Genomic DNA, 21,761 nt, shown 5'->3' on the forward strand with positions numbered 1-21,761 from the left:
GTGATCCTAAATGTGTTGTTCTGAAGAGCTCGGTGACTTCCAACGCTGGACTGTGATGGATGCCACCTTTGCAATGAGGTTTGTGATATTTCATCCCTGGTAGATATTCCACCATCAACTGTAATTGATATTATCAGAAAATTGAAGCATTTAGGAACAACAGCAACTCAGCCATGAACAAAAGACCACGTAAAATCAAAGAGTGGAGTCAATGTCGCCAACGCTCTGCTGATTCCATAACTGAAGAGTTCTGAATTTCCACCAACATTAAGCTAAGCTCAAAAAATGGCACAAACATGGAGTCATGGCCATTTGAGACACGTTAAATGTCATAGAATTAAGATATTTTATTCAAAATGATGTTTTTCATACTCTAAATATCCCCTCAAAAAAGAAGGAGGGTTGAACGAGCTGGATTTGGAGGTAAAGAGAGAATAACAGTATGAGTAATGTTACAATACTAAAGCTAGCTTTAGAGGGTAGTTTTGTGGAAAGCTAATGGGTTCTCTGTCCCACTTTGTTGGCTTCCAACCATACAATATGACATCACAGCTAATCCTAAGGTGCTACATCATCAGAAATAGAAGACATCTGGTACCTACACTGATAGAATATTATCTGCTTGACTGCATTGTGCTAACTGTGAAGTTTTGGATAATGGTGGGATGTTTTTCAGGGTTTGGGCTAGGCCTCTTATCTCTTGTGAAGGCCATTTTTAATGCTTCAGCATATCAAGACAACTCTGGACAATGCTATGCTTCCAGCTTTGGGGCAACAGTGTGGAGAAGGCCCTTTTCTATTCCAACATGACTGAGCACACAGAAGGACTAGAAAGACATGATTTGATGAGTTGGATGTAGAAAAACTTGACAGGCCCACACTAAGCCCTGACCTCAACCCTGTCAAGCACCTTTGCGATGAACCAGAATCGAGATTGCAAACCAGACTTTCTCATACAGCACCAGTGTCTGACCTCATAAATGCTCAACAGAATGAATGGGCACACATTCCCACAGAATCTTGTGGAAAACCTCCCACGAAGAGTGGAAGCTGTTGTAGCTGTACAGTGCATGTATTTGAATACATTGTCATTGCAGTCCCTGTTGGTGTAATAGTCAGGCAGCCAAATACTTTTGTCCATAAAGTTCAGAACAGCAGGGTCTTTTTTGTTTTTGAAAAAGTTAACCATAAGATTGAGATGGTAACTGTCCATGTACATGTAGAGAGTTAAATTCGTATTATTCTGGTACTTTTTGTCTGTTCTTTTATAAAAAGTGGCAGAAGTTTAATTTAACTCTTGATCGTGAGCTTTAGGGGAGTACCTAATGGGATAAGAAGCTCCAGACAGACTCGGCCACTTGAAGGGTGGTAGTTGAGTTGTTAAGGTCATCTGTTGAGATTTTCTCTGTGAATATCCACGGCTAATGTTCTTTTTTGAAGCAGCTGGGTTCTTTAGAGAGAAGGAAAATGCAGTGTTTCAGTGTTTTTTTAGACAAAATCCCAAACATTTGTCTCAGAAAATATGTGTCTGTGCAAACTGCAGTTTAGCACATAAATCAACAGACATCGGAGCATTTTGCTGAGGAAAGCTTTTTACATATTTGTTGGCTTGTAAACAATACACTGTGATGTTTCCTGAGGGCTGGGATTGTGTTGAACCAAATGCTAATAAGACGAGGAACTGTAAACCTCATCACAAGCTCCAGTGAATCTCTAGGGAGCCTGAAATCAGCTTAAATATGGAGCAATGTGAACAGGAAGTATCTGACATGCACTTTAAGCTGAAAACAAGAGACAGTTTCCTTTCCCACTCCCCTGGAGTCAGAGATGCACATTCAAATGATTCTGTTCTGTGACTCTGCAACTTAGGTCAGCATGTGGTGAGTGGAGCATGTCTTGAAGCTGCTTGTTTGACTGTAGGCATGTGGCTTTGATGTATTTAATTTGAATTTGTGTTGGTGTTTTTGCAGGCCTTCTCTGGAAACTCAAACTCTGAGAGCTCAGTTCGCCATGAGCTGCAGCAGGGAATTATTGCACGCTTCCTGCGGCTCATCCCGCTGGACTGGAGCGAGGAAGGACGGATCGGTCTGCGCATAGAAGTGTACGGCTGCTCATACTGTGAGTAGAGACAAAAATACAAATAATCATCTTCAGCCAATGTTGTCTCCTAAAATTTTAATAGATATAACTAAACCTCTATTTCTGATTACACTGTGTTGGTAGCATACCTGCTGTCTCAGTTGTATTTCCACACAACACCTTTTAGCATAAACAAAACAGCACAAGTTTTTATATTGTGTGTGAATTGGAAGATAACCCTCAGTTTTTACTCACTTTTACAAGCTTTAAACATTACAAAGTTGAAGCACATCATTGCACAATAATGGTTTTTGCAATGGCTCTACAAAAAAGGTCAACTGATAATTGATGATTTGTGATCATTTTGTCCTCATCTGTATATGAATATGTCAGAAATAATAAAAATAATTAGCATGTTAGAGGATAGTGTTTTAGCAAGATCGCCATTTTTTCATGAACCATGTGTGTTCATCTACGATGGTAAGAAGCAAAATGTCTGCACACCAGGTAGCTCCCATTTCACACATTCATTTATAACAGTGATGCTTTGAGCCGACATGCTCTTCATTCCAGAGTGACCGGCACAACCACACTGACTGACTAGTGACAAGTGCTGGTTAAAGAATGAGATGCCATCCCACAGCAGTGTTTGACCAGGCTGGTAACAAGCATGCAGTCAGCATGGTTTAACAGGGAAATAAACAGGCTTTTCAATGGTGCCAGATTTATTACCATGAAGTAATAATCTCCCCATTGTTCATTTTGTCAACTAAAACTATGACTAAAAATGTTGATGGACAGCCTTTTTTTCTATGACATAAACTAGACTGAAACTAACAAAAGTGAGAACTAAAACTGACAAAAACTAAGTTTAGTTTTCATCAAAATGACTTAAACTAGACTAAAATGTAATTTAGTTTTTGTCTGACATTCAAAATCTGTGATAATTTTCCACTGTGGGTAAAGCTGTCAAAAAACAATGTAGCTGTATCTATCCTGCCTCTCAGCTGTAGAAAGCAGGGACCCCAGTTTGGCAGAGAGCAGAGAACACACTACCGTGATCTGGTACCAGATTCAGGCAAGAAAATAAATGCTTGGACTAAAGGTAAAGACTAAAATGTGAGGACTTTTTATGGACTAAAACTAGACTAAAATGTTTTTAGTTTTTGTCAACTAAAACTAGACTAAAACTAAAAAGGAAAGAAATGACCAAAATGTGACTAAATCTAAAATACATTTCATCTAAAGACTAAAACTAAGACTAAAATTAAAAATAGCTGCCAAAATTAACACTGAATCAGAACAGAAATGTCCTTAGGTTTATATATGCACATTCCTGAAACCATAAAAACAGATTTCTGAAAAACTATACAAAAATATTTACAAATACTGTATATATTTTCATGTTTTTTTTTTTCTAATTTTATTTCTAATTTTATTTTAAAACCAATGTGGACACAAACCTCTGTACAGAACTTTGAAGGGCCCATTAAGAGCCTTACAGACCCTCACAGATGCAAACACTTTCTCCCTCCTTACAAATGTATCATCCAGGGCACTGACTCCTACTGCCTTATTGCTCTCATCCCATTAAAGGCTGCCAAATTGATTGTGATAACAATTTTCGATTTAGCTTCTGCATAAATTACAGTTAAAGAAGGAGCACAGACATCTTTGATTCTGGAGACAGGATTGCACTTTGTGTGGATTTGTCTCATAAGTGTGTGGGTGTCTGTGTAAATATAAGGGCATGCATTGCAGTCCTCTTGCTAATTATGTTAGATGAAAAGCAAATGTTATAATGAGGATGAGACACACGTGTATGCACAGATACACAATGCAATAAAACAGAACAATCCCGCCTACTCTATGTTTAAACCCATCGTCTGTCCCCTCTGGTAAGAACACTCCAAAACCACTTTAACTTAATAACTGACTTCTTATACATAAGTCTACCTTTGTGCTTCAGTAGAGCCAGTTTTTCTGCTCCTATGTTCTGACTGAAATAGCATCCATCCCTGCAGTGCTGCCAGCCAAGAAGTCAAATGGAGGAGGATAAAAAAAGATTGTAACATGCTTAAAACATGGAAGTTAGTTCACAGATTTGATAATAAGAAACATTAAATAGTAAATGAAACTTATTGTAAATATTAAATCATTAAAAAAAAAAAACAGTAATACTGGTATAACTAGACTGCCTTTAGGTGAGGTATGATTAAGATTTGATTCAGTCACTGAAGCAGCTTCTCCACCAGCTTGTCACATTTTATAATAGTGGGTAAGGTATTAATATGCATCTGTGAATGTCACTGCCGTTGAAATGTAATATCTGCTGGATGTAGCTGCCATCTGAATTCATCAGAGACTTGTGCATTCACGGTTTCATCTCTGATGTTATGAATCCCTCTGCCGTTGAAGCATGTGTAACCTGATGCATTAAAGATTGGTTTGCCTTAAGTTAGAATAAAACCAATTACAGCTGTCAAAGGACAAAACAGTATGGCAGTTTGTTTAAGTGTTCGCTAGGTGTATAATCGAAACTTTTTCACTTCTAGATCCGCCTTCAACGAGCCAAACTGAACAGCATATGAGACGTCAATACAAAATAAAGACAGGCCAGAAAGACGACAAAGCTTTCTTTTTCTCTTTAACCTCTGCCATGGCCTTTGTGAACACATGGAGCTGCTCTTTGGCCGGCAGGAGAAACTTTGATTAGGATGGACCTCCAGGAGTAATGTGGTTTCATCTGAAACCAGGATTGTTGCTCATTACGAACACATTCAAGGCTGTAATAACCTCTTTTGAGGAAAGCCAATGTGCACATCACTGAAACGGGCCAAAACCTAGTATCTCCAAAATCCAGTGGTCATAGTCAGCATCTTTTTCACTCTTTTTATTGCTTTAGAATTGGCCAAACCCTCTGACAGATGTAAACATGACCAAAAGCAGTGATTTATGAACAAATACAATTATGAAAAATGGAGGTATGAGGTCATGGCTCAGTAATATGAAAGAGATGATTGAAAGGCATGAACTCTTAAAAAAAAAAAAAAAAACATCAATATTTGATGTTTTATTATCAAGACTGATCTTGGCTGAAACATTACATAACACTTTTTTTCATTGGGACCTAATAACAGAGTAATTTTATCATACTAAGAATAATAATCAACTATTTTCTTCAGAAAAAGATAAAAAGAATAAGACCGTTACCAAGCAATAATTTGAATTTATACCAAGTTACAAATATGGTAACATTAAGTAAGGATCTATCGAGTAATAACGGATTATTTATCAACTAATTTGTTATAATATTGTGGCACTTCTCTGTAATTAATTAATTAATTATTTTGTGTTATCTCTCAGAAATAAGATGATAGTCTTCCATATACGCTGCTTGATTCTCAGGTATTTTCTTTATTCTAATTTATTCAAAATATCAATGTTTTGACTGCTCTGATTAAAATATAGATTTTTCTTTAGTCTGTTTTGTAGGGCTGTCAAAAGGCTGATATTTTGAATCGCGATTGATCTCAGGATTTCTATAGTTAATCGCGACTGAGTGCATGCTTTTATTGCATTTTAAAATATCACTATTTTGTAATTTAAACTGTTTTTGTTATTCTGGATTTTTTCTGCTGTCTTAAACTACAGGTAAATGACTTTCAATTTATTAATTTTTATAATATTTTATTTTCATTTTTCAAGCAAAAAAAATTACACAATGACAATAAAGATACATAATTATCATAAAGACAACCCAAACAAGAAAAATAAAGAAAGAACAGAACAAAACAAAACAATTAAACAAAAAGATATAAATAAATAGACAACATAGAAGTACAACAGACCCACATGGAAAACAAACAAGCTCAGCCTCCTCACTTTCTTGTCCTTTATCATAACTTTAATATCTATCATACAGCAAATTAAATATACTCATGTCTCTTTGAACAATTCATATGGCGTTCCTTATTTCAGGCATTGCTATTTATTCAACCTACTAAATAAATAAATAGATAAATAAATACTTTGTCGTCAGCACAGACAACAAACAACAGGGAGTACCAGATTGCCACACCAGCAAGACACAGACTAATTATTTGTTAAATGTTTAACTTTTTTATGAGCTCAGCACTTGTATTACTTTTCCCCATGTTTTCTAGTTGAGTCACTTTGTTCTTTTCAAAGGTTATAAGCGTTACATGTTTCAGAATTAAATATAACTCTAACTCACTGTGCTGTTTAAAAGATTCTATGACTTTCAGTTTCCATTCAGACCTGCTTGGCAGATCAAAGATTCTAACATTAATTCAACAAAAGAAAAATGAACTTGTTATGGATTAGAACTGATATGAGAACATTAAAACACTTTAGATGTCATGTCCACTGAGCTGTCTGTAAGTTTTTTTAAAGTAAAATGAGACACTGAGGAGAAGTGGTGGATTTATTTTACATCACTGTGGCCGCAGGGAGACACTGACGTGCTTTAATCAAAGTGTGTTGAAAGGGGCAAAAAAACTTGTGATTAATTGCCATAAAAAAAATAGGTGCACTAAATGTGGATCTTAATTAATCACTATTAACTCGATTAATCTTGACAGCCCTATTTTTACATAACAAACGCCTGGTTTTTGCACTTAAAGGGTTAAATTACTACAAATTAATCAATGTCTGTCATATGACCAGGTCTGATCTGTGTAAAATAAATGTTATTTGTATGTATGCTGTAGTTTTGGTCATGAACACCCGCAGGGTAACAATTTATTTTACACTATTTACATGATAAAGATACTTTTACAAAATGAAAAATAAGTTTAAAATACAAGACAGTGACGCTGATTTGATAGCCTGTGAAATAAACAATACTGTTCAGAAAATGTATCTCTTTCCTTATTCTGACACTGCAGTCCGCCTCAAATAAGACACATAAATAAATACCTGTTGAGCACACGCTGACATCTCACATATTAATGATAGCAGAGACATAGAGGCACAACACGTAATCCCTCCAGTCTTTAGCAGCATTTTCACAGCTGTCCGTCAGTTTAGTTTGAAGCCCACAGTGCTCTCTCATGATTAAACTGTCACTGCTTCTTTCTTCAGGGTTCAGACAGAAAATTAGAACTCATCTTCACACCCCAACTCTCAAGTTCTGTTTGAATCAAGTTATAAATGTTTTCCTGCGTCTTGGTCCGATAATGAAAGTCAAAGAAAACAAGTGTAAAGACAACATCAAATGTAGATTTGATTACAATCACAGAATATGCTGAGTGTGGATTATAATTCTGGATTTAGGAGGTGTTTGATTACATGCAGAAGCATATGAGGGCTCATCTAGGACTGTGGAATAAAAAGGCTTTATGTTTTTGTGTCTGTGCCAGAGTGGGAGCCTATGAAGGGATCCTGAACCATCATGCTGGGAAATTTACATGCTCTTCTCCATTCTGATTAACATAGAACAACAGAAAATCAATTATTTCATAAATGAGTCATGAAATAGTAAGACTGTGACAGAAAGAAACAGAGCAGAGATCTGATTATCTGCTGTTTTTTTTTTTTTTTTTTTTTTTGTTGAAGTCATGAATGTCTTCTAAGTGTACTTGAACTTTTATATGGGGTTACTCCCTCTTTCATAGCTATCCTCCGCTCTTCTTGAAAGGCTTTCCACAGATTTTGGAGTGTTTTTGTAGACATGTGTGCCCATTCATTCTGTAGAGCATTTATGAGGTCAAGCACTGATGATGGACAAGAAGGACTGGCTCACAGTCTCTGTCCCAGTTCATCCCAAATGTGCTTAATGGGGTTTAGGTCAGGGCTCTGTGCAGGCCAGTCAAGTATTCCACACTCATCAAACCATGTCTTTGTAGTCTTTGCTTTGTGCACTGGTGCACAGTCATGTTGGAATAGAAAAGGGCCTTCTCCACACTGTTGCCCCAAAGCTGGAAGCATAGCATTGTCCAGAATTGTCTTGGTATGCTGAAGCATGAAGATTGACAGTCACTGGAGAAGAGGGGCCTAACTCAAACCCTCAAAGAAAGCCTCATACTGTAATGCAGTCAGGCAGGTAACGTTCTCCTGGCATCAACCAAAGCCCGACTTGCCCATCTGACTTCCAAACAGAGAAGCGTGACTCGTCACTCACAGAACACGTTTCCACTGCTCCACAGTCCAGCATTACAACGCTCTCTCTGACACTTGGCATTGGACTTGGTGATGTGAGGCTTGTATGCAGCTACTTGGCCACGGAAACCTGTTTTATGAAGCTTCTGCTGCTCAGTTTTACTGCCTGGAAGTTATTGTGCATGATATTGTGTGCTTTTGTTTTTTGGTTTGATATAGATGAGTCTTGTGGAAGGAAAAAAAAACAAATAGAAAAGAATACCACTGGTCTATTAAGGCTTAAAAGTTTTCAACTGATCTGTGGACCCAGCAGCCTCTTTACTACACTATCTTTGTCAGAACAGCTTTTTGTTCTTGAACTGTTGTCTTTAGGTATAAGGCACAGGTTATTCTGTCTGTTTATTTATTTAACTTTTGTTACTCTCTGCTTTCTGCTTTTTTAGGGGCAGACATGATCAATTTTGATGGACAGGGTGTCATCTCATATCGGTTTAAGGTACTGGATTAAACACCTCTGACTGTGTTTTCAACAAAAAGCCCCCCCACCCCCGAAAGTCCTACATCATTATCTTGTATAAAGGTTGCATGCTTACATTCAACAACACTTTAAAAAAAGAAATGGATTTTTTTTCTCCAGTATTCCTAATTGAAAATACACCACCTGTACCACTATCACGACTGTTTCCTTTTTCTCACCCTACAGGTGAAGAAGGTGAAGATCATCAAAGATGTGATAGCGTTGAGGTTTAAGACGTCAGAGAGCGATGGTGTGATTCTTCATAGTGAGGGCCAGCAGGGAGATTACATAACCCTGGAGCTTAACAAGGCCAAACTACTGCTGCAGATTAACCTGGGTGAGCAACATGTCTGCTGTTTACAAAATCATGGGAAGCCAAGTTTGTCATACTAAATCTACAGCAGGATTTTTAATGTATCTATCTGGGCATGAACCTTTTCTAAAAATGTTTTACTTAACTGATACTGCTAAAATTTTGAGGTGGATATGTTCAGAGTACATAAATGTAGAAAAAAGTAAAACCTGATTATGTTTTTGATTAAAAAAAATCTAAATATTATTTTAAATGTCTTTAAAATGTTATCTGCTGTTCAAGAATTATGCTACCTACAGTTTCTGATGTCTTTGCCTTTGTAATGTATGTAATGATGATATCTTTACCACAGGCAGTAATCAGTACGGCTCTATCCTGGGTCATACCTCTGTGACCACCGGCAGCCTCTTGGACGACAATCACTGGCACTCAGTGGTGCTGGAACGCTACCGTCGTAACGTCAACTTCACCTTGGATGGACACACTCAGCACTTCAGGACCAATGGAGAGTTTGACCACCTGGACTTAGACTATGAGGTGAGAAGCTAATCTCATACAGCTTCATAACAGCTAATGGGTATTTATTTCCTATTAGAACAGGGACATATGTCATGTTTACAGATGTACATTTGTAAGACTTTGCCAGTTTGACATCATGGTTATTTGAGAACATTCTGTCACCAAATGACTCAACTGCTGCATACCTACTGGGAACAGTCTCTGTGTCATATTTTTATAATTGTAAAAATATGAACATGGGGGATTATTGAACATTAACCTTGCAAAGCAGATGGAGTGCCAAGATTCCACTCGTCACTCGTCAAATCCATCTTACAAAGCTCCTGAAACAATGGTGCCAGGCCTGAGAATGGACTGGACCAATCAGGGTCATTCTTGGAGAACAAGGCGCTAGCCATGGATGGGGTTAAGTTATACTGGAAGCCTGTCAAAGGCTGCCACTGGTGCAGGAATTTGTTTGGATGTAGCCTTAGTAAAGGGGCAGTTTTATCAGAACTGGACCACATTTCTTCATTAAAAGAGCTGCACTAAGCAGCTTTAAGTGGAATAGTGGAAACAGTAACAGAAGGGAGAAGTGAGCCTGTGCATTGGATCTGGTTTCAGAGAAAGTTTGTATAATGAGTGTTTCTGTAGACTTGATTTGCCTCCCCAAACCAGCCTACAGGCTTTGTTTGAGTTGTTGTGTGTTTGTATTTTGAGGCTTAATGATGGAGATGAACTTCAGTCCTCTAGGAACATGAGTCAGACTTCTGCTTGATGAGCCTTGGGCTGTCCTGATGTTCTGTGCAAATGGTTGAATCTGATATCATGAGCAGTTCTCAGATAAAATCTGAGCTTACCAAAACTGCTTGGTACTTATGATGCTGTTTATTTCCCTCAAAATCTTTTAACTGGAAGCTGTGGGCACAAAGACCACAGAGGAAATTAGATATTGGTTTTACACTGAGCTTTAATCCTAATCCATAAAACTCCTATAATTACTGTTAGTAAATGAAAGGAAAAGTTCAGCCAATAATACCTAAAGCAGGAAATTGACCCATGAATTTATAGTGGGTATAAAATGCACTTGCAGCTCTTGCAGCTGCTTGTGTTTTCATGTATTGGCATGCTTTGTGACCTTTAGCAGTCATTGCTGATATGGCTGATCTGTTTCAGTGTTAAGTAGGATACCGAGGAATGAGGCAGGACAAACCACAGTCCAATTAAAGGGAAGCTGTTGAATCAAGGGCTCTGGGGGGCAATCTGTTCAACCAGGGTTTATGTGCTTGTTTGTTTGTGTGTCTGCAGCGAACCTTGAATAGATCCAACTGGCGTTACCGCCTGAATGAATCTGGCTAAAAATAGACAAATTGGGACCAGCTTTAACCCGTGTAGTAAAAATGTACACAGTCCACCTTGTGAACGTTATTGTGCTTTTGTGTGTATGTTTCCTAGCCCCATTTAACCATATAGATTAGATATCTGGGTGCAATCAAATCTACCCTTGGCAGTAATTACTGAGACTACTGGAATGTCACTGCAGATAGACTTTGACTAGTCATCGTACATCAGTCTCCATCATGTTGCTTTCTCTCAGAGCTCAGAGCGATGCCTGAAAGACAGAAAAAAAAAATGTACACACAACTTAATTTGCATCAGTTGTGTGTCCTTCAGCACTTTTAAGCAGATGCTTCTTAATTACCCTCCATCTCATTTATACATGCAATGTGTTACACAAAATTGGTTATCATGCTTATCCAAGAGCTCTTTTTAATTCTCACTTCTTCGCTATCATTTTATTGTCCTACTACATTCAAGTGTTTCAGTCATTAGTTTGTAAACAAACAAGTCTTTATTGTAAGTTTAAATCCCATACTTAATATTGATATAAACCAGAACCATTGTACAGAGTTGAACTAACTTCAGCCAGAGTTGCATCTGAAGGATGACAGTTTTGAGGCTTATTTTGAACTTATCAGGTGACCTGAAAAAGCCGATGGATTGGCCAGATTCCATATTTGTGGTCCTTCCTGGAAAGCTTCAAGCTGAAATATTTGTGCCCAGTCTGAAAAGTAATTGGGCTTGTGAGTGTTATTTGAGGGAAACAAAGTGGTAGCTTCTGTTGGGGTTTAGTTGAACTGAAAGCCAGTAAACAATGGCTACCACCAGTGAAGAGATTAGCTTGAATGTATCTACAGTGGCAGTTTTATCAGACAGAACCAGTTCTTTCCTCTGGTCCAGCAAGGAGTCTGAACCATTTTTTGTGGCCCAGAGTTCTTTGACAATGGAAAACCAAAGAATTGGTGCTTGGCTAACCACTTGAACCAGCCCTAGAACTGGCTTGGTGGAGAAAAGGGTTTCAGCATTTTACTTCCTTTACCCATGCATTTTTTTTTTACTTTGTCCTTTGTGTTCTCATAGCTGAGTTTTGGTGGGATGCCATACAGCGGGAAGCCATCAGGAGGAGGCAGGAAGAACTTTAAGGGTTGCATGGAAAGCATCAACTACAACGGAGACAACATCACAGACTTGGCCCGCAGAAGGAAACTTGACACTTCCAGCTTTGTAAGGGCACACAATAAACAGACACATTAAGAACAAGACAGACCCCTTCAATGTACTTGAAAACAGACGCTCCCAAAGTTAACTGAATACTCAACTTGTCTATCATTGTCAAAATTCTTGTGTATTTGATTTAAGAGAAGGAAAATTATTCAACATTTCAGAAACATAGAACAATAATTGATCACATACCCATTATTGGCCCTCCATCGTTCAACTCCTACTGTGTGCTCTTTATTGATAACATGGATACCTATTCACTAGAAAATAGATAGTTTCACCCTAATGACAGAACAGCATGCTAAGTAGCACAATTAGAACATCTGTTCTTGATCTGAAATAGGATCCAGCTTCTGATAGAGGTGCTTATATCTTCTGTTCCCTCTGAACAATAGATACCCAGCAATTCATCTTCAGTCTCTAAGTGAAAAGATTAAGAAATAAAAGCAGTAATTAAGTTCTTTCCCTCTAAAACTCACAAACATTCATATCTAATTAAAGAGTGATCTTCTTTTAAGTTTCAAACATACAAGGAGAGGCAATTAGACCTCTGTTGTTGTCCATGAAGTTGCCCAAAATACCATGTTTGCTACTGATTTGATAAAGAACACAAGGTTGGAGAAGCTCAATGGTGATAAGTTCCTGAATTCAACAAAAGTTGTTCCCCTTGAGCGCAGAAACATCGTCCTAAATTCACATTTGGTACTGGCATTAAAAGAATTACAAAGACGAAAAAGGGCCATTTTATATACAAGCAAGTTCAGTCTTTGAATAAGTCTGGAACATTCAAACCTTCAGAGACTCAAAGCAAAAGAAGCCTGGTGGATATACACACAGATCATTTCTTGAGCTGTTGGGGCATTTAAAACTTTCAAACGTCACAGCTCACACTTTAGGGAGTAACTTCACATTTTGATTTTCTCTTTAAAGACTGTTTAATCTCTTCTGTCTTTGTCTCTTTTCCTAATCTGTAACTTTACAGCGTAACCTGTCCTTCTCCTGCGTGGAGACCCACACCTTCCCGGTCTTTTTTAACGCCACCAGCTTCCTGCAGCTGCCGGGCCAAGCCAATCACGCCGCGATATCTGTCAGCTTCCAGTTTCGTACGTGGAACCCCGATGGGCTCCTTCTCTTCAGTAATCTGTATGATGGCACACTGGAGATCTCCCTGGAGGACAGCAAGGTGGTGGTTCACATCAACGTGACGAAGAGGAACAGTAACATTCGGGTCGACTTATCATCAGGTGAGTTTACCAGCAGATGCACTTGGCCTTGCTAATATCATCAGGGAAATATTTCAAATCTCATTTCAAAAATACTACTCTAAATTTAGTGTATCTTCCTTTTATGTCAAGTGTGTGTACAGTTCTAGTGGAATTTGTAGAAGTTTATACACAAGGGACAAACATAAAGTAAAGTCTAATTGCCTATCTGACATTGTTTATGGTAAAATGGTAAATAGACTAATACTTAACTACTTTGATACAACAGATCACATTCTCAACAAATTTCCCTCTCACTCTGCCCCTTTCCATACACAGTACCTATAAAAAGTAGTCAACCCCCTTTGGATGTTTTACCTTTTATTGATGTTTTATATCAATCATGGTCAATATAATTTTGGACAAAAAACACAAAACAAATAAACCTTTCTAATGTCAAAGCAAAAACAGATTTCTACAAAGTGATGAAGATTGAATAAAAATATGTAAAATATTTTACCCCCTACCTTTACAAGCCTTCCAAGGCTGGCTGCTAAGAAGCATCCCAGCAGCATGATGCTGCCACCACCATGCTTCACATTGGGGTGGTGTTTTTGTGGTGATGCGCAGTGCTTGGTTTCTTGTCTGATGGCCTAAAAGCTCAATTTTGGTCTCATCAGACTGAACTCCAATAAACATTCAGTGCCTTGGAAAAGTTTCTGTATCCCCTCACTCATACTTTCCAATATAATTTGGCTGAGTTGTTTTGGAGTGTCGTTTTGTCTTCATGGTGCAATGGTAGCCAAGAATACTGATTAACCAGTGACTGAAGAAACGTGTTTGTACTTTTACATTACAAAGTTGTTTTACTGACCATGACAGATTTAGAAAATCAATGAAAGGTTAAAACATCCAAGGGGGGGAATACTTTATACAGGCACTGTACTTTCCTCTGTTCCCTCCCTCTCTATATATTTCCTTAAACACGTGTTTATCTTGTCCACTGCAGTTTGAATAGCCCATTATCCCCAGGAGTTAATATTACGACAGTTACCTTCAAGGCAAATTGGGCTTGAGTCTGTGATTACATCAATAATACACGAATATCCAGTCACACAAACACAGACTATCACACAAGATCACGGCTTTGATTCTGTCTTTAATATCTTTGAGAAAGAAAAGCTGACCGTGGCTTCAAATGCACAGTGGGAGTTCATCAGACTAGTGATGAAATACTTGGTCCCTCTAAAGGATAAACATGCTGGGAGGAGACATGCAGATGTGCTCACACTTAAAAAGAAAGCGAAAGAAGAAAGAGTGTTACAGAGGCTACTCATATCTGTGTCCCTCCCTGCAAGGATAGATTGTTCATGAAGCTGTTTAGTGATGGCTTATTATGAATAATTAGGCTTCTGCTGGGAGGTAAAGCTGTGGACTCCCTTCACTGATCCTTTTGACCATTAAGCGTTTTAACCATCCAAGGCTGTAGTCAATGCAGTTGTAAAATAAGTCACAGAGAAGGCAGTCATATCAGTTCAAGTTATCTTTCGTAATACAAAGGGAACCCAGATAGCAAAATGTGACTGGACTAGACATGGGCCGCATGTACCCTGATTTTCGGTTCAAATCAGGAAATCAGCATCGCTTTGCACAATGGACCTAATCTGGTGTGGAGTGATATGACGGCTCTGTAAACATTTAGGACCAGAACAGGTCCAGGTCAATGGAAACCAAGATAATTTTAAGCTATAATATGGTGCAAAACTGACAAAGCTTTGAGTTGGATCTGGAGCAAAGAGTGCCAGTTTTGAGCCGGATCTTGGCCAGATGTCTTTGCTATATTTCTGATAGCATAGACAATTGGCCTAGATCCAGCTCAAAACTGGCACCAGTTTTGAGCTGGATCTAGGTAAAACTGTGCCAGCTATGAACTGGATCTGGGACAAATGTGCTTGCTTCCGGCTGGATCTGAGACACATTGTGCAAGCTTTTAGCCAGATCTGGGACCAATTGTGCCAGCTTTGAGCCAGATCTGGGATGAATTGTGCTAGCTTTGAGCTGGATCTGGGCCTTTTGTCTCTGCTAAATCTTTAATAGAATAGACTTTGGGCCCCAATCTGGCTTAAAACTGGCACAGCCTGTGGAGGTGGTGAAAGAGGAGAAATTCTTTAGCTAAAACTAGCAGGGCTGCAGCTTCGGTCTAAATCTTGGGTTTACTTTGGCCTTGATATTTTTCCTCTCACAACCAAGATGAAACTGCCTGCATGGAGTCAAACAACATTTCTCTGAATTGAAAAGATGATACTGTCTATTTTAAAATACCACCTTGCAAATGTATTTAAAAATCACTTACCACAGACTTTTGCTGCTGTGGATATGACTTCATTAAATCCATCAGTGTTGAAATTTTAGCATGTTTAGTCTGCAAGGACTGCCCCACATCAGCTCCTAACCTATCAACATTTTGCTGAGTCTAGCCTTATTTGGTGCAAAGCACCATGTGGGTATGATTGCTAGGTGAATCCAGCTGACTCTGAGCCTGGATGAGTCAGCCGCCATCAGGAACATGATTGTCATTCTACTGAATCCAGCCTTATCTGGTTCAAGGGCGTTAAGCAGTTGTGATTGCTCGGTGACTCTGCGAGATCTGGCTCAGAGTCAGCTGCTACATGGGAAACATAAGACTCCATGAAACTTGCAGAAGTTAAAAGTTTGTCCCATCACTTTTAAAGGAGCTATATTTGATATTTGGGTATCCAGAGTATTTACAAACTCATAATATGTGACATTAGCCAACCCAGTCCTTTGTTCACAGCATCAGTGCTGGGCCTCCACAGTAAAACTCAGAATTCAACCTCCGCGTGTAGCTGTAGTGACAATCACAACCCTGACAATATATGTTTGATGTTATTACTCTCCACCCCTCTGCTTCATCCGCTCCCTTTCTAAAACCTGAAAATAGATGCAGTGTAATGCTGTGTTTCCTCATCTGTTCTACATCACCTGCAATAACTTTGAAACGTGGGCTTATCAGCGATAGCGGCGAAGAATCTTAACTCAAGGATGCACAGCAAAACAAATTTCACATACACAAGTGTGTGTTGCACTCTCTCTCTTTTTCGTCACACGCATGCTGCCTGTCTGCTGGAGATAAAACGAGCACAGATAATGTAGGAAAATCGAAGAAGGTAGAGGAGACCTGTTCAGATGTGACAAGATAATACTGATTTATGGCGGCTGTAAGTGTTGTCATTCATACTAATGTGTCAGATTAGAAGCTGTCTTTTGCAAAACATTTTCACTGATGACCTTTTGTGCTGGATTTTACTCAAAATATTTTGTATCACATCTGACAGATATTTTCAGTGGGCTGAAGTTTTACAAAGAGGAGAACTCTGCTGTGGGTTTTGCTGATCTGTCTAAATCACACAGCCATGACCATGTTTACAGATGAGCGACTAGACTAGGATCAATATCTGGGATGAGCTGAGAGCTCTGAGACATGGCGATGGAGCAGAGAGGGGAATTGTGAAATATCGAAGATGAACAGCAAATAGAGACAAAGTGGATGGTCTATGGAAAGACAACTTTAAATTGATGATATCTGCGATGTTTAGCAGGGCTGCTTACAGAATTAAAGGGGCCTTTAGCAGAGAATGGCCCCTCCCCAGTTGTGATTTATTCATGATGTCAATGCATGTGTGTTAGATCAGTACCATTGATGCTAGCATCCTGGCTAAAAGGAACCGCATGTTGGAGCTGAAAAGTGTGTCAGACTGTTATTGGATTGTGATGTTGGAATTTTTATTCATGCTACTTTTTAACCCCTTTTCAACATTTTTTCCACCATTTTTTCCACTTCTTTTTGTTACTTTAAACTCATTTTTGTTGTTTGTCAACGTCTTTCCACTTTAAACCACTTTTAACCCCTTCCTAACATGTTTTGCCTATTTTTGCCACTTTTTAGCCATGTTAAAGTGTTATTGCCTTTAATTTGCCACTTTATGGCTATTTTTGATGAATGCATCCCATTTTTACGATATTTTTCAACTTTAACCCATTTTATGTTGCCTTACACCCTTTTTATCAACTTTTTGCTATTGTGAGACATTTATTTTGATAATTTCAACATTCTTTTACCACTTTTTACTCATTTTTACCACTGTTTAAGAACTTTTTAGCCATGTCAAAGTTTAAACCCATTTTTGCACTTTTTGCTCTTATTGTTCCACTTGTTTTTGACACTTAAATCCATTTTTTTTCTGCTTTTCTCCCTTTTAGCCACTTTTTTTTTACCAATTTAAGACACTTCTTTCATAGTTGTAACCCATTATGGCCCCTTTTTTGCTAACTTTTCCACTGTTTAAATACTGTTAAGCCACATTAAAATGTAAACCCATTTTTTCAGGGGGTTTTGTTGCCCATACTTTACCACTTTATTTCCATTTTTGTCACATTCTTCTGCTCAGTTTTGCCACTCTATGTCCATTTATTTTCCTTCTTGGCACTTTTAAACTGTTATTCCCACTTTTTGCTGCTTTGTTTTTGACAGTTTAGCCATTTCTGACACTTTTTGCCCATTTTTGCCAGTTTTTTAAAACCTATGTGCCCATCCACATTGTTGAAACCACCAATTAAAAGGGCATTGTGTTTTAGGAGAAAGGGTTTACATTAATAAAAATGCTATATCTGTAATACAAGCTAAATAAATAACATTGATTTTTTTTTTATATTATCGTAACTTGACTTTACAGTGGACCAGAATTTTGCTGACCTTCACCTCATATTTGGCTGTGCCCCAGACAGCTCTACCTTAACTTAAATATTCAGTGTATTGACTCCTTTATTTTCATAGAGTTAAAGGAAGATTTTAAAATGTTCTAAGACAACACTCATAGTTTAGAGAAAAATAAATCTAACACTATCAAATTCTAATCAGAGTCCTGTTGGCAATCAATTCTTTTGTCTAAATAAAATAAAGTATTTTTATAAAAAGGTCAAGGTGATCGAGATGGGCTCACTCTTGTTGCAGATATTAAAGCCAGTGAGAGAGAAAACTGTTGGTTATTTTAAAAATATATGCAGACAAGCTTGTTGCACTTAAATGTCAATATCATAATATTAAGAGCAATAAAGGCCACTCAGGAGAATTTTTAAAGGCGTTTGGGAAAATGATGCTCTTTCTCCTCACTGGCAATAAACTTTAGGGCTGTAGCTTGTTAAATTTCTAATTTGTATTAAATCAGAGCCGTATATTCCTGAGTTAAAGACACATGTGGGTTTAACAGGCTCTAAACCAAAAGCAAATGAGATGGTCACTATTTCTTAAACATATTAAAAAGTCTTATGAGTTCGACTGATGATAAATCCATGATAAATCAGAGGGGGAGTTATTTTACTAGGATGTGAATACTGCTCTGTTTCTCAGAGGTAGTTAATGTTATATTGATAACATTAAGAAACATTGAGGATGTTTCTGGATTTAACCCTGAACTGTCTGCTTGGGAAGAATGTTGAGGAAAATCTTTGCACGGATTGTGGATTTTATAGCTGTTAAATTACCATTTTTGCTTCACTTTCCCTTCTGCAGAAACTACACCATTTGTTTCCCCTCCCCCTCCTCACTTATCCTCTCTCCTCCCTTCCTCTCCACATCATTTTTCTCCTCTCCTCTCTCACCTGTTTCTATTACATATTGATTCTGTATGTACAGTATAAATGAATTTTCTCTGCTGTGAATTTATGGCACCCTGAGCCATCCATGAATTTTCTCCTTCTCCTAAATATTCAGTCCTCTGAGGTAGTTTGGAGAGCTTTGCACGTCCTCACAGGTGGCAATATGCCAGCCACACAGAGCCTGGAAATACATTTTAAGCCTTGCTACACAAAAATACACTCAGATTTCCCAAATGTGCACAGAAGACAAGGGGGTCACACTCACTCAGGGGAAATGGAACAATCCAATGTTATAATCAGGGGTGGCTGTATCTGTTTTCCCTCAAATCTGGCCTTTCTTTTATTGTAATTCCTCTTGCTTCCTCTTCAGACTGTGCAGGTAACCCAGTGACTGATGGAAGTACTGTATTTCTGAGGAGCTGATCTTGTTATTTTCTATGATGGAAAAAAAAAGTTTCCACATTGCACAATATTTCTGCATAAAACAATCATGCTGTGTGTGACTTTGTCCTTTATTTTTAACACCTTGACCCCACAGAGGATGCATCCTAAAAATGCCACTAAAGAAATGCCAACATAACTGCTGGATAGGAGGGAATCTGTGCCCACTTCAAGTTTTGCACTGATTGGTACTATTTTGCTGCTGATTCGACAGCAACAAGAAGAAATTGTAGTTTTCAATTCACCCAAAGGATAATCTCCCATTCCCTGAAAAGGCAGAGAGCTTCATCATTTTTTCATCGTGTGTTTAAGCTTCAAAATATTACATTCCTTGAATTCTATTACTTTTCACCTTTTGTGTATTTAAGAATGTAACAGAATAACAGAAATCTGCGTCATCGCTTTGTTGCTTTAGAACATCAGGAAATGAGATTTCTCTTCTCTGTATCCTGAACATGGTACAAAAAGAGCTTTTATTCACATTGGTTTGGTTGATAGGAGAGTTTCATGGCTAATAATGTGAAAACTGGGGCATTTGGGAGCTGTGTAACATTATAAAAAGAATGCAATGAATTTCCAATCTCATAAACCCAAGCCCTCTGTTGTGCCATTCTTATGATGCTATCTATGTGACAACCAATGGCAGGCTGCTCTGTAGTCTCGTCATGCTTTACTGAACAGCGCCTGTGCAAACACAGAACACTGATCATCACATGGTGGCCCAGGGGGTATATCATGCCCCCAGAGCTTTCCATCCAGCCCCCAAAAGACTGTTAAATTCAGAAAACGTGGTCTTTAGGGAATCCTTTGTCCTTAAATCTCAATCTCAACTCTAATAGTTTTAAGGCTGCATGGCGCGGTGCAGGGGTTAGCGCTGCTGCCTCATAGCAGAAAGGTTCCTGGTTTGTTTCCCACTCAGGGCCTTTCTGTGCATGTTCTCCCTATGCATGCGTGGGTTCTCTCTTCCTCCCACCACCAAAGACATGCTCATTAGGTTAATTTGTCTAATTGGCTGTAGGTGTGAACATAAAACACATAGCATCATTTAAGTCCTTTTTAAATCTGCAGTTTTTTGTGTCAGCTTTCCTCTTCAGCCTCTTTGAGAGTGAAATTCTCCCAGCCTGAGATTTAAAAGAAAATACTTATTTCCTGCATATTTCTAACCAATCAGGACAAAGCGTAGTAATGTCCTACCTAGTAATGGACAACAATGAAACCCCCAAAAAATGGAGCTAAAATTTCTCAGTTGCTTCCTTGTGGCTGTCTGTGGTACAGATGGTGGGGGTTGATTTCATGTTAAGCCTAAAAATGGAAGGAAATATAAATATTAACACAATAACATCCATTAGACCAGAATATGTAATTAATTTAGTTCATTTGGTCCCCACAGTGCCAGTCAAAACAAAATCTGGCCCATGTGCAAACATAGTTGATAACCCCTGACTTAGAAACTGTAGAAGAGAGCCTGAAGGACTCATAATGGAGAGAAAGACACTGAGTGGCAAGAGATGCGGAAACAAGTTTGTGAAAAAAAAACTCCTTCATTTTTTTCTTTTTAATTGTAGTCCCGTATCTTTTTAAAATTTCAAGTGACATTACTGCAGCACACATATTCTTCAAGCCCAGGTTGTCCTGACAAAAACGAAGTTAGAGCTTGACTATGCACCACTGGGTTGATGTTTTTGAGCTTTGTAAGACAAAAATTCCAGGTGAGACACAAAATGGTTAAAAAATATCATTGGGCTACCAAAAGGGTCAGTCAGATTATTGGGAATAAAATGATTTTAAAGATGCAGAGTCTCTTAGAGGTAGGGTTAAGACTTTGAATATCCCACCATCCACAAGCATGGAGCTCCATTTAGAACTGTTAAGCACAAATTTTCCTCTGTTCCCATTTTTTCCTAATGGCTGTCCCCAGCTTCCTGACCTTCCTGATCACATGATTGAAAACAAGCTACTGCTGCCTCTGATAGGGCATTTAGCTAATCACAGTTTAGGATTATAGGATGCCCCATAGGGTGGCCAATCAGAAACTCTGTAATTTGGGACATTGCTATTTCACGACAAATGAAAATTGCTACCAGCATCAGGCCTTGGTACTGTTCAGATTTATTGAGTATTAATGGATGTACTGCCTGTTGTACTTTCCCATGCTGCTTACATTCTGCAGATTCCAGAGAAGCTTATCTGGACTATGATTTCATTACAAATAATGACAACCTCAACAACCCTTCTTATAAATAATGTAGACAAAGAAGCATATCATCATGTCAGTTCTGCCCTGCCCTGCCAGCTCTGGCATTCTCCATTTCATTAGAGGAACAAAAAGGTCCCTTCTTGAAGTGGCAGT

At 38.4% G+C, this 21,761-nt stretch overlaps 1 protein-coding gene across 1 annotated transcript in view; it reads left to right on the forward strand.

Moving 5' to 3' along the window:
* LOC121527357 (contactin-associated protein-like 2) overlaps window positions 1–21,761 on the forward strand; it is a 282,121-nt gene that overhangs the window by 147,891 nt on the left and 112,469 nt on the right. Inside the window, exons 4-9 of the mRNA XM_041814293.1 lie at window positions 1,971–2,118; window positions 8,646–8,698; window positions 8,906–9,056; window positions 9,385–9,569; window positions 11,952–12,095; window positions 13,075–13,336. Of these exons, the coding sequence (XP_041670227.1) occupies window positions 1,971–2,118; window positions 8,646–8,698; window positions 8,906–9,056; window positions 9,385–9,569; window positions 11,952–12,095; window positions 13,075–13,336 (943 nt within the window). The remainder of the gene's footprint in view (window positions 1–1,970; window positions 2,119–8,645; window positions 8,699–8,905; window positions 9,057–9,384; window positions 9,570–11,951; window positions 12,096–13,074; window positions 13,337–21,761) is intronic.

This window comes from Cheilinus undulatus, linkage group 19, assembly GCF_018320785.1.
Source record: "Cheilinus undulatus linkage group 19, ASM1832078v1, whole genome shotgun sequence".
In the NCBI taxonomy this organism is placed as follows: Eukaryota; Metazoa; Chordata; class Actinopteri; order Labriformes; family Labridae; genus Cheilinus; species Cheilinus undulatus.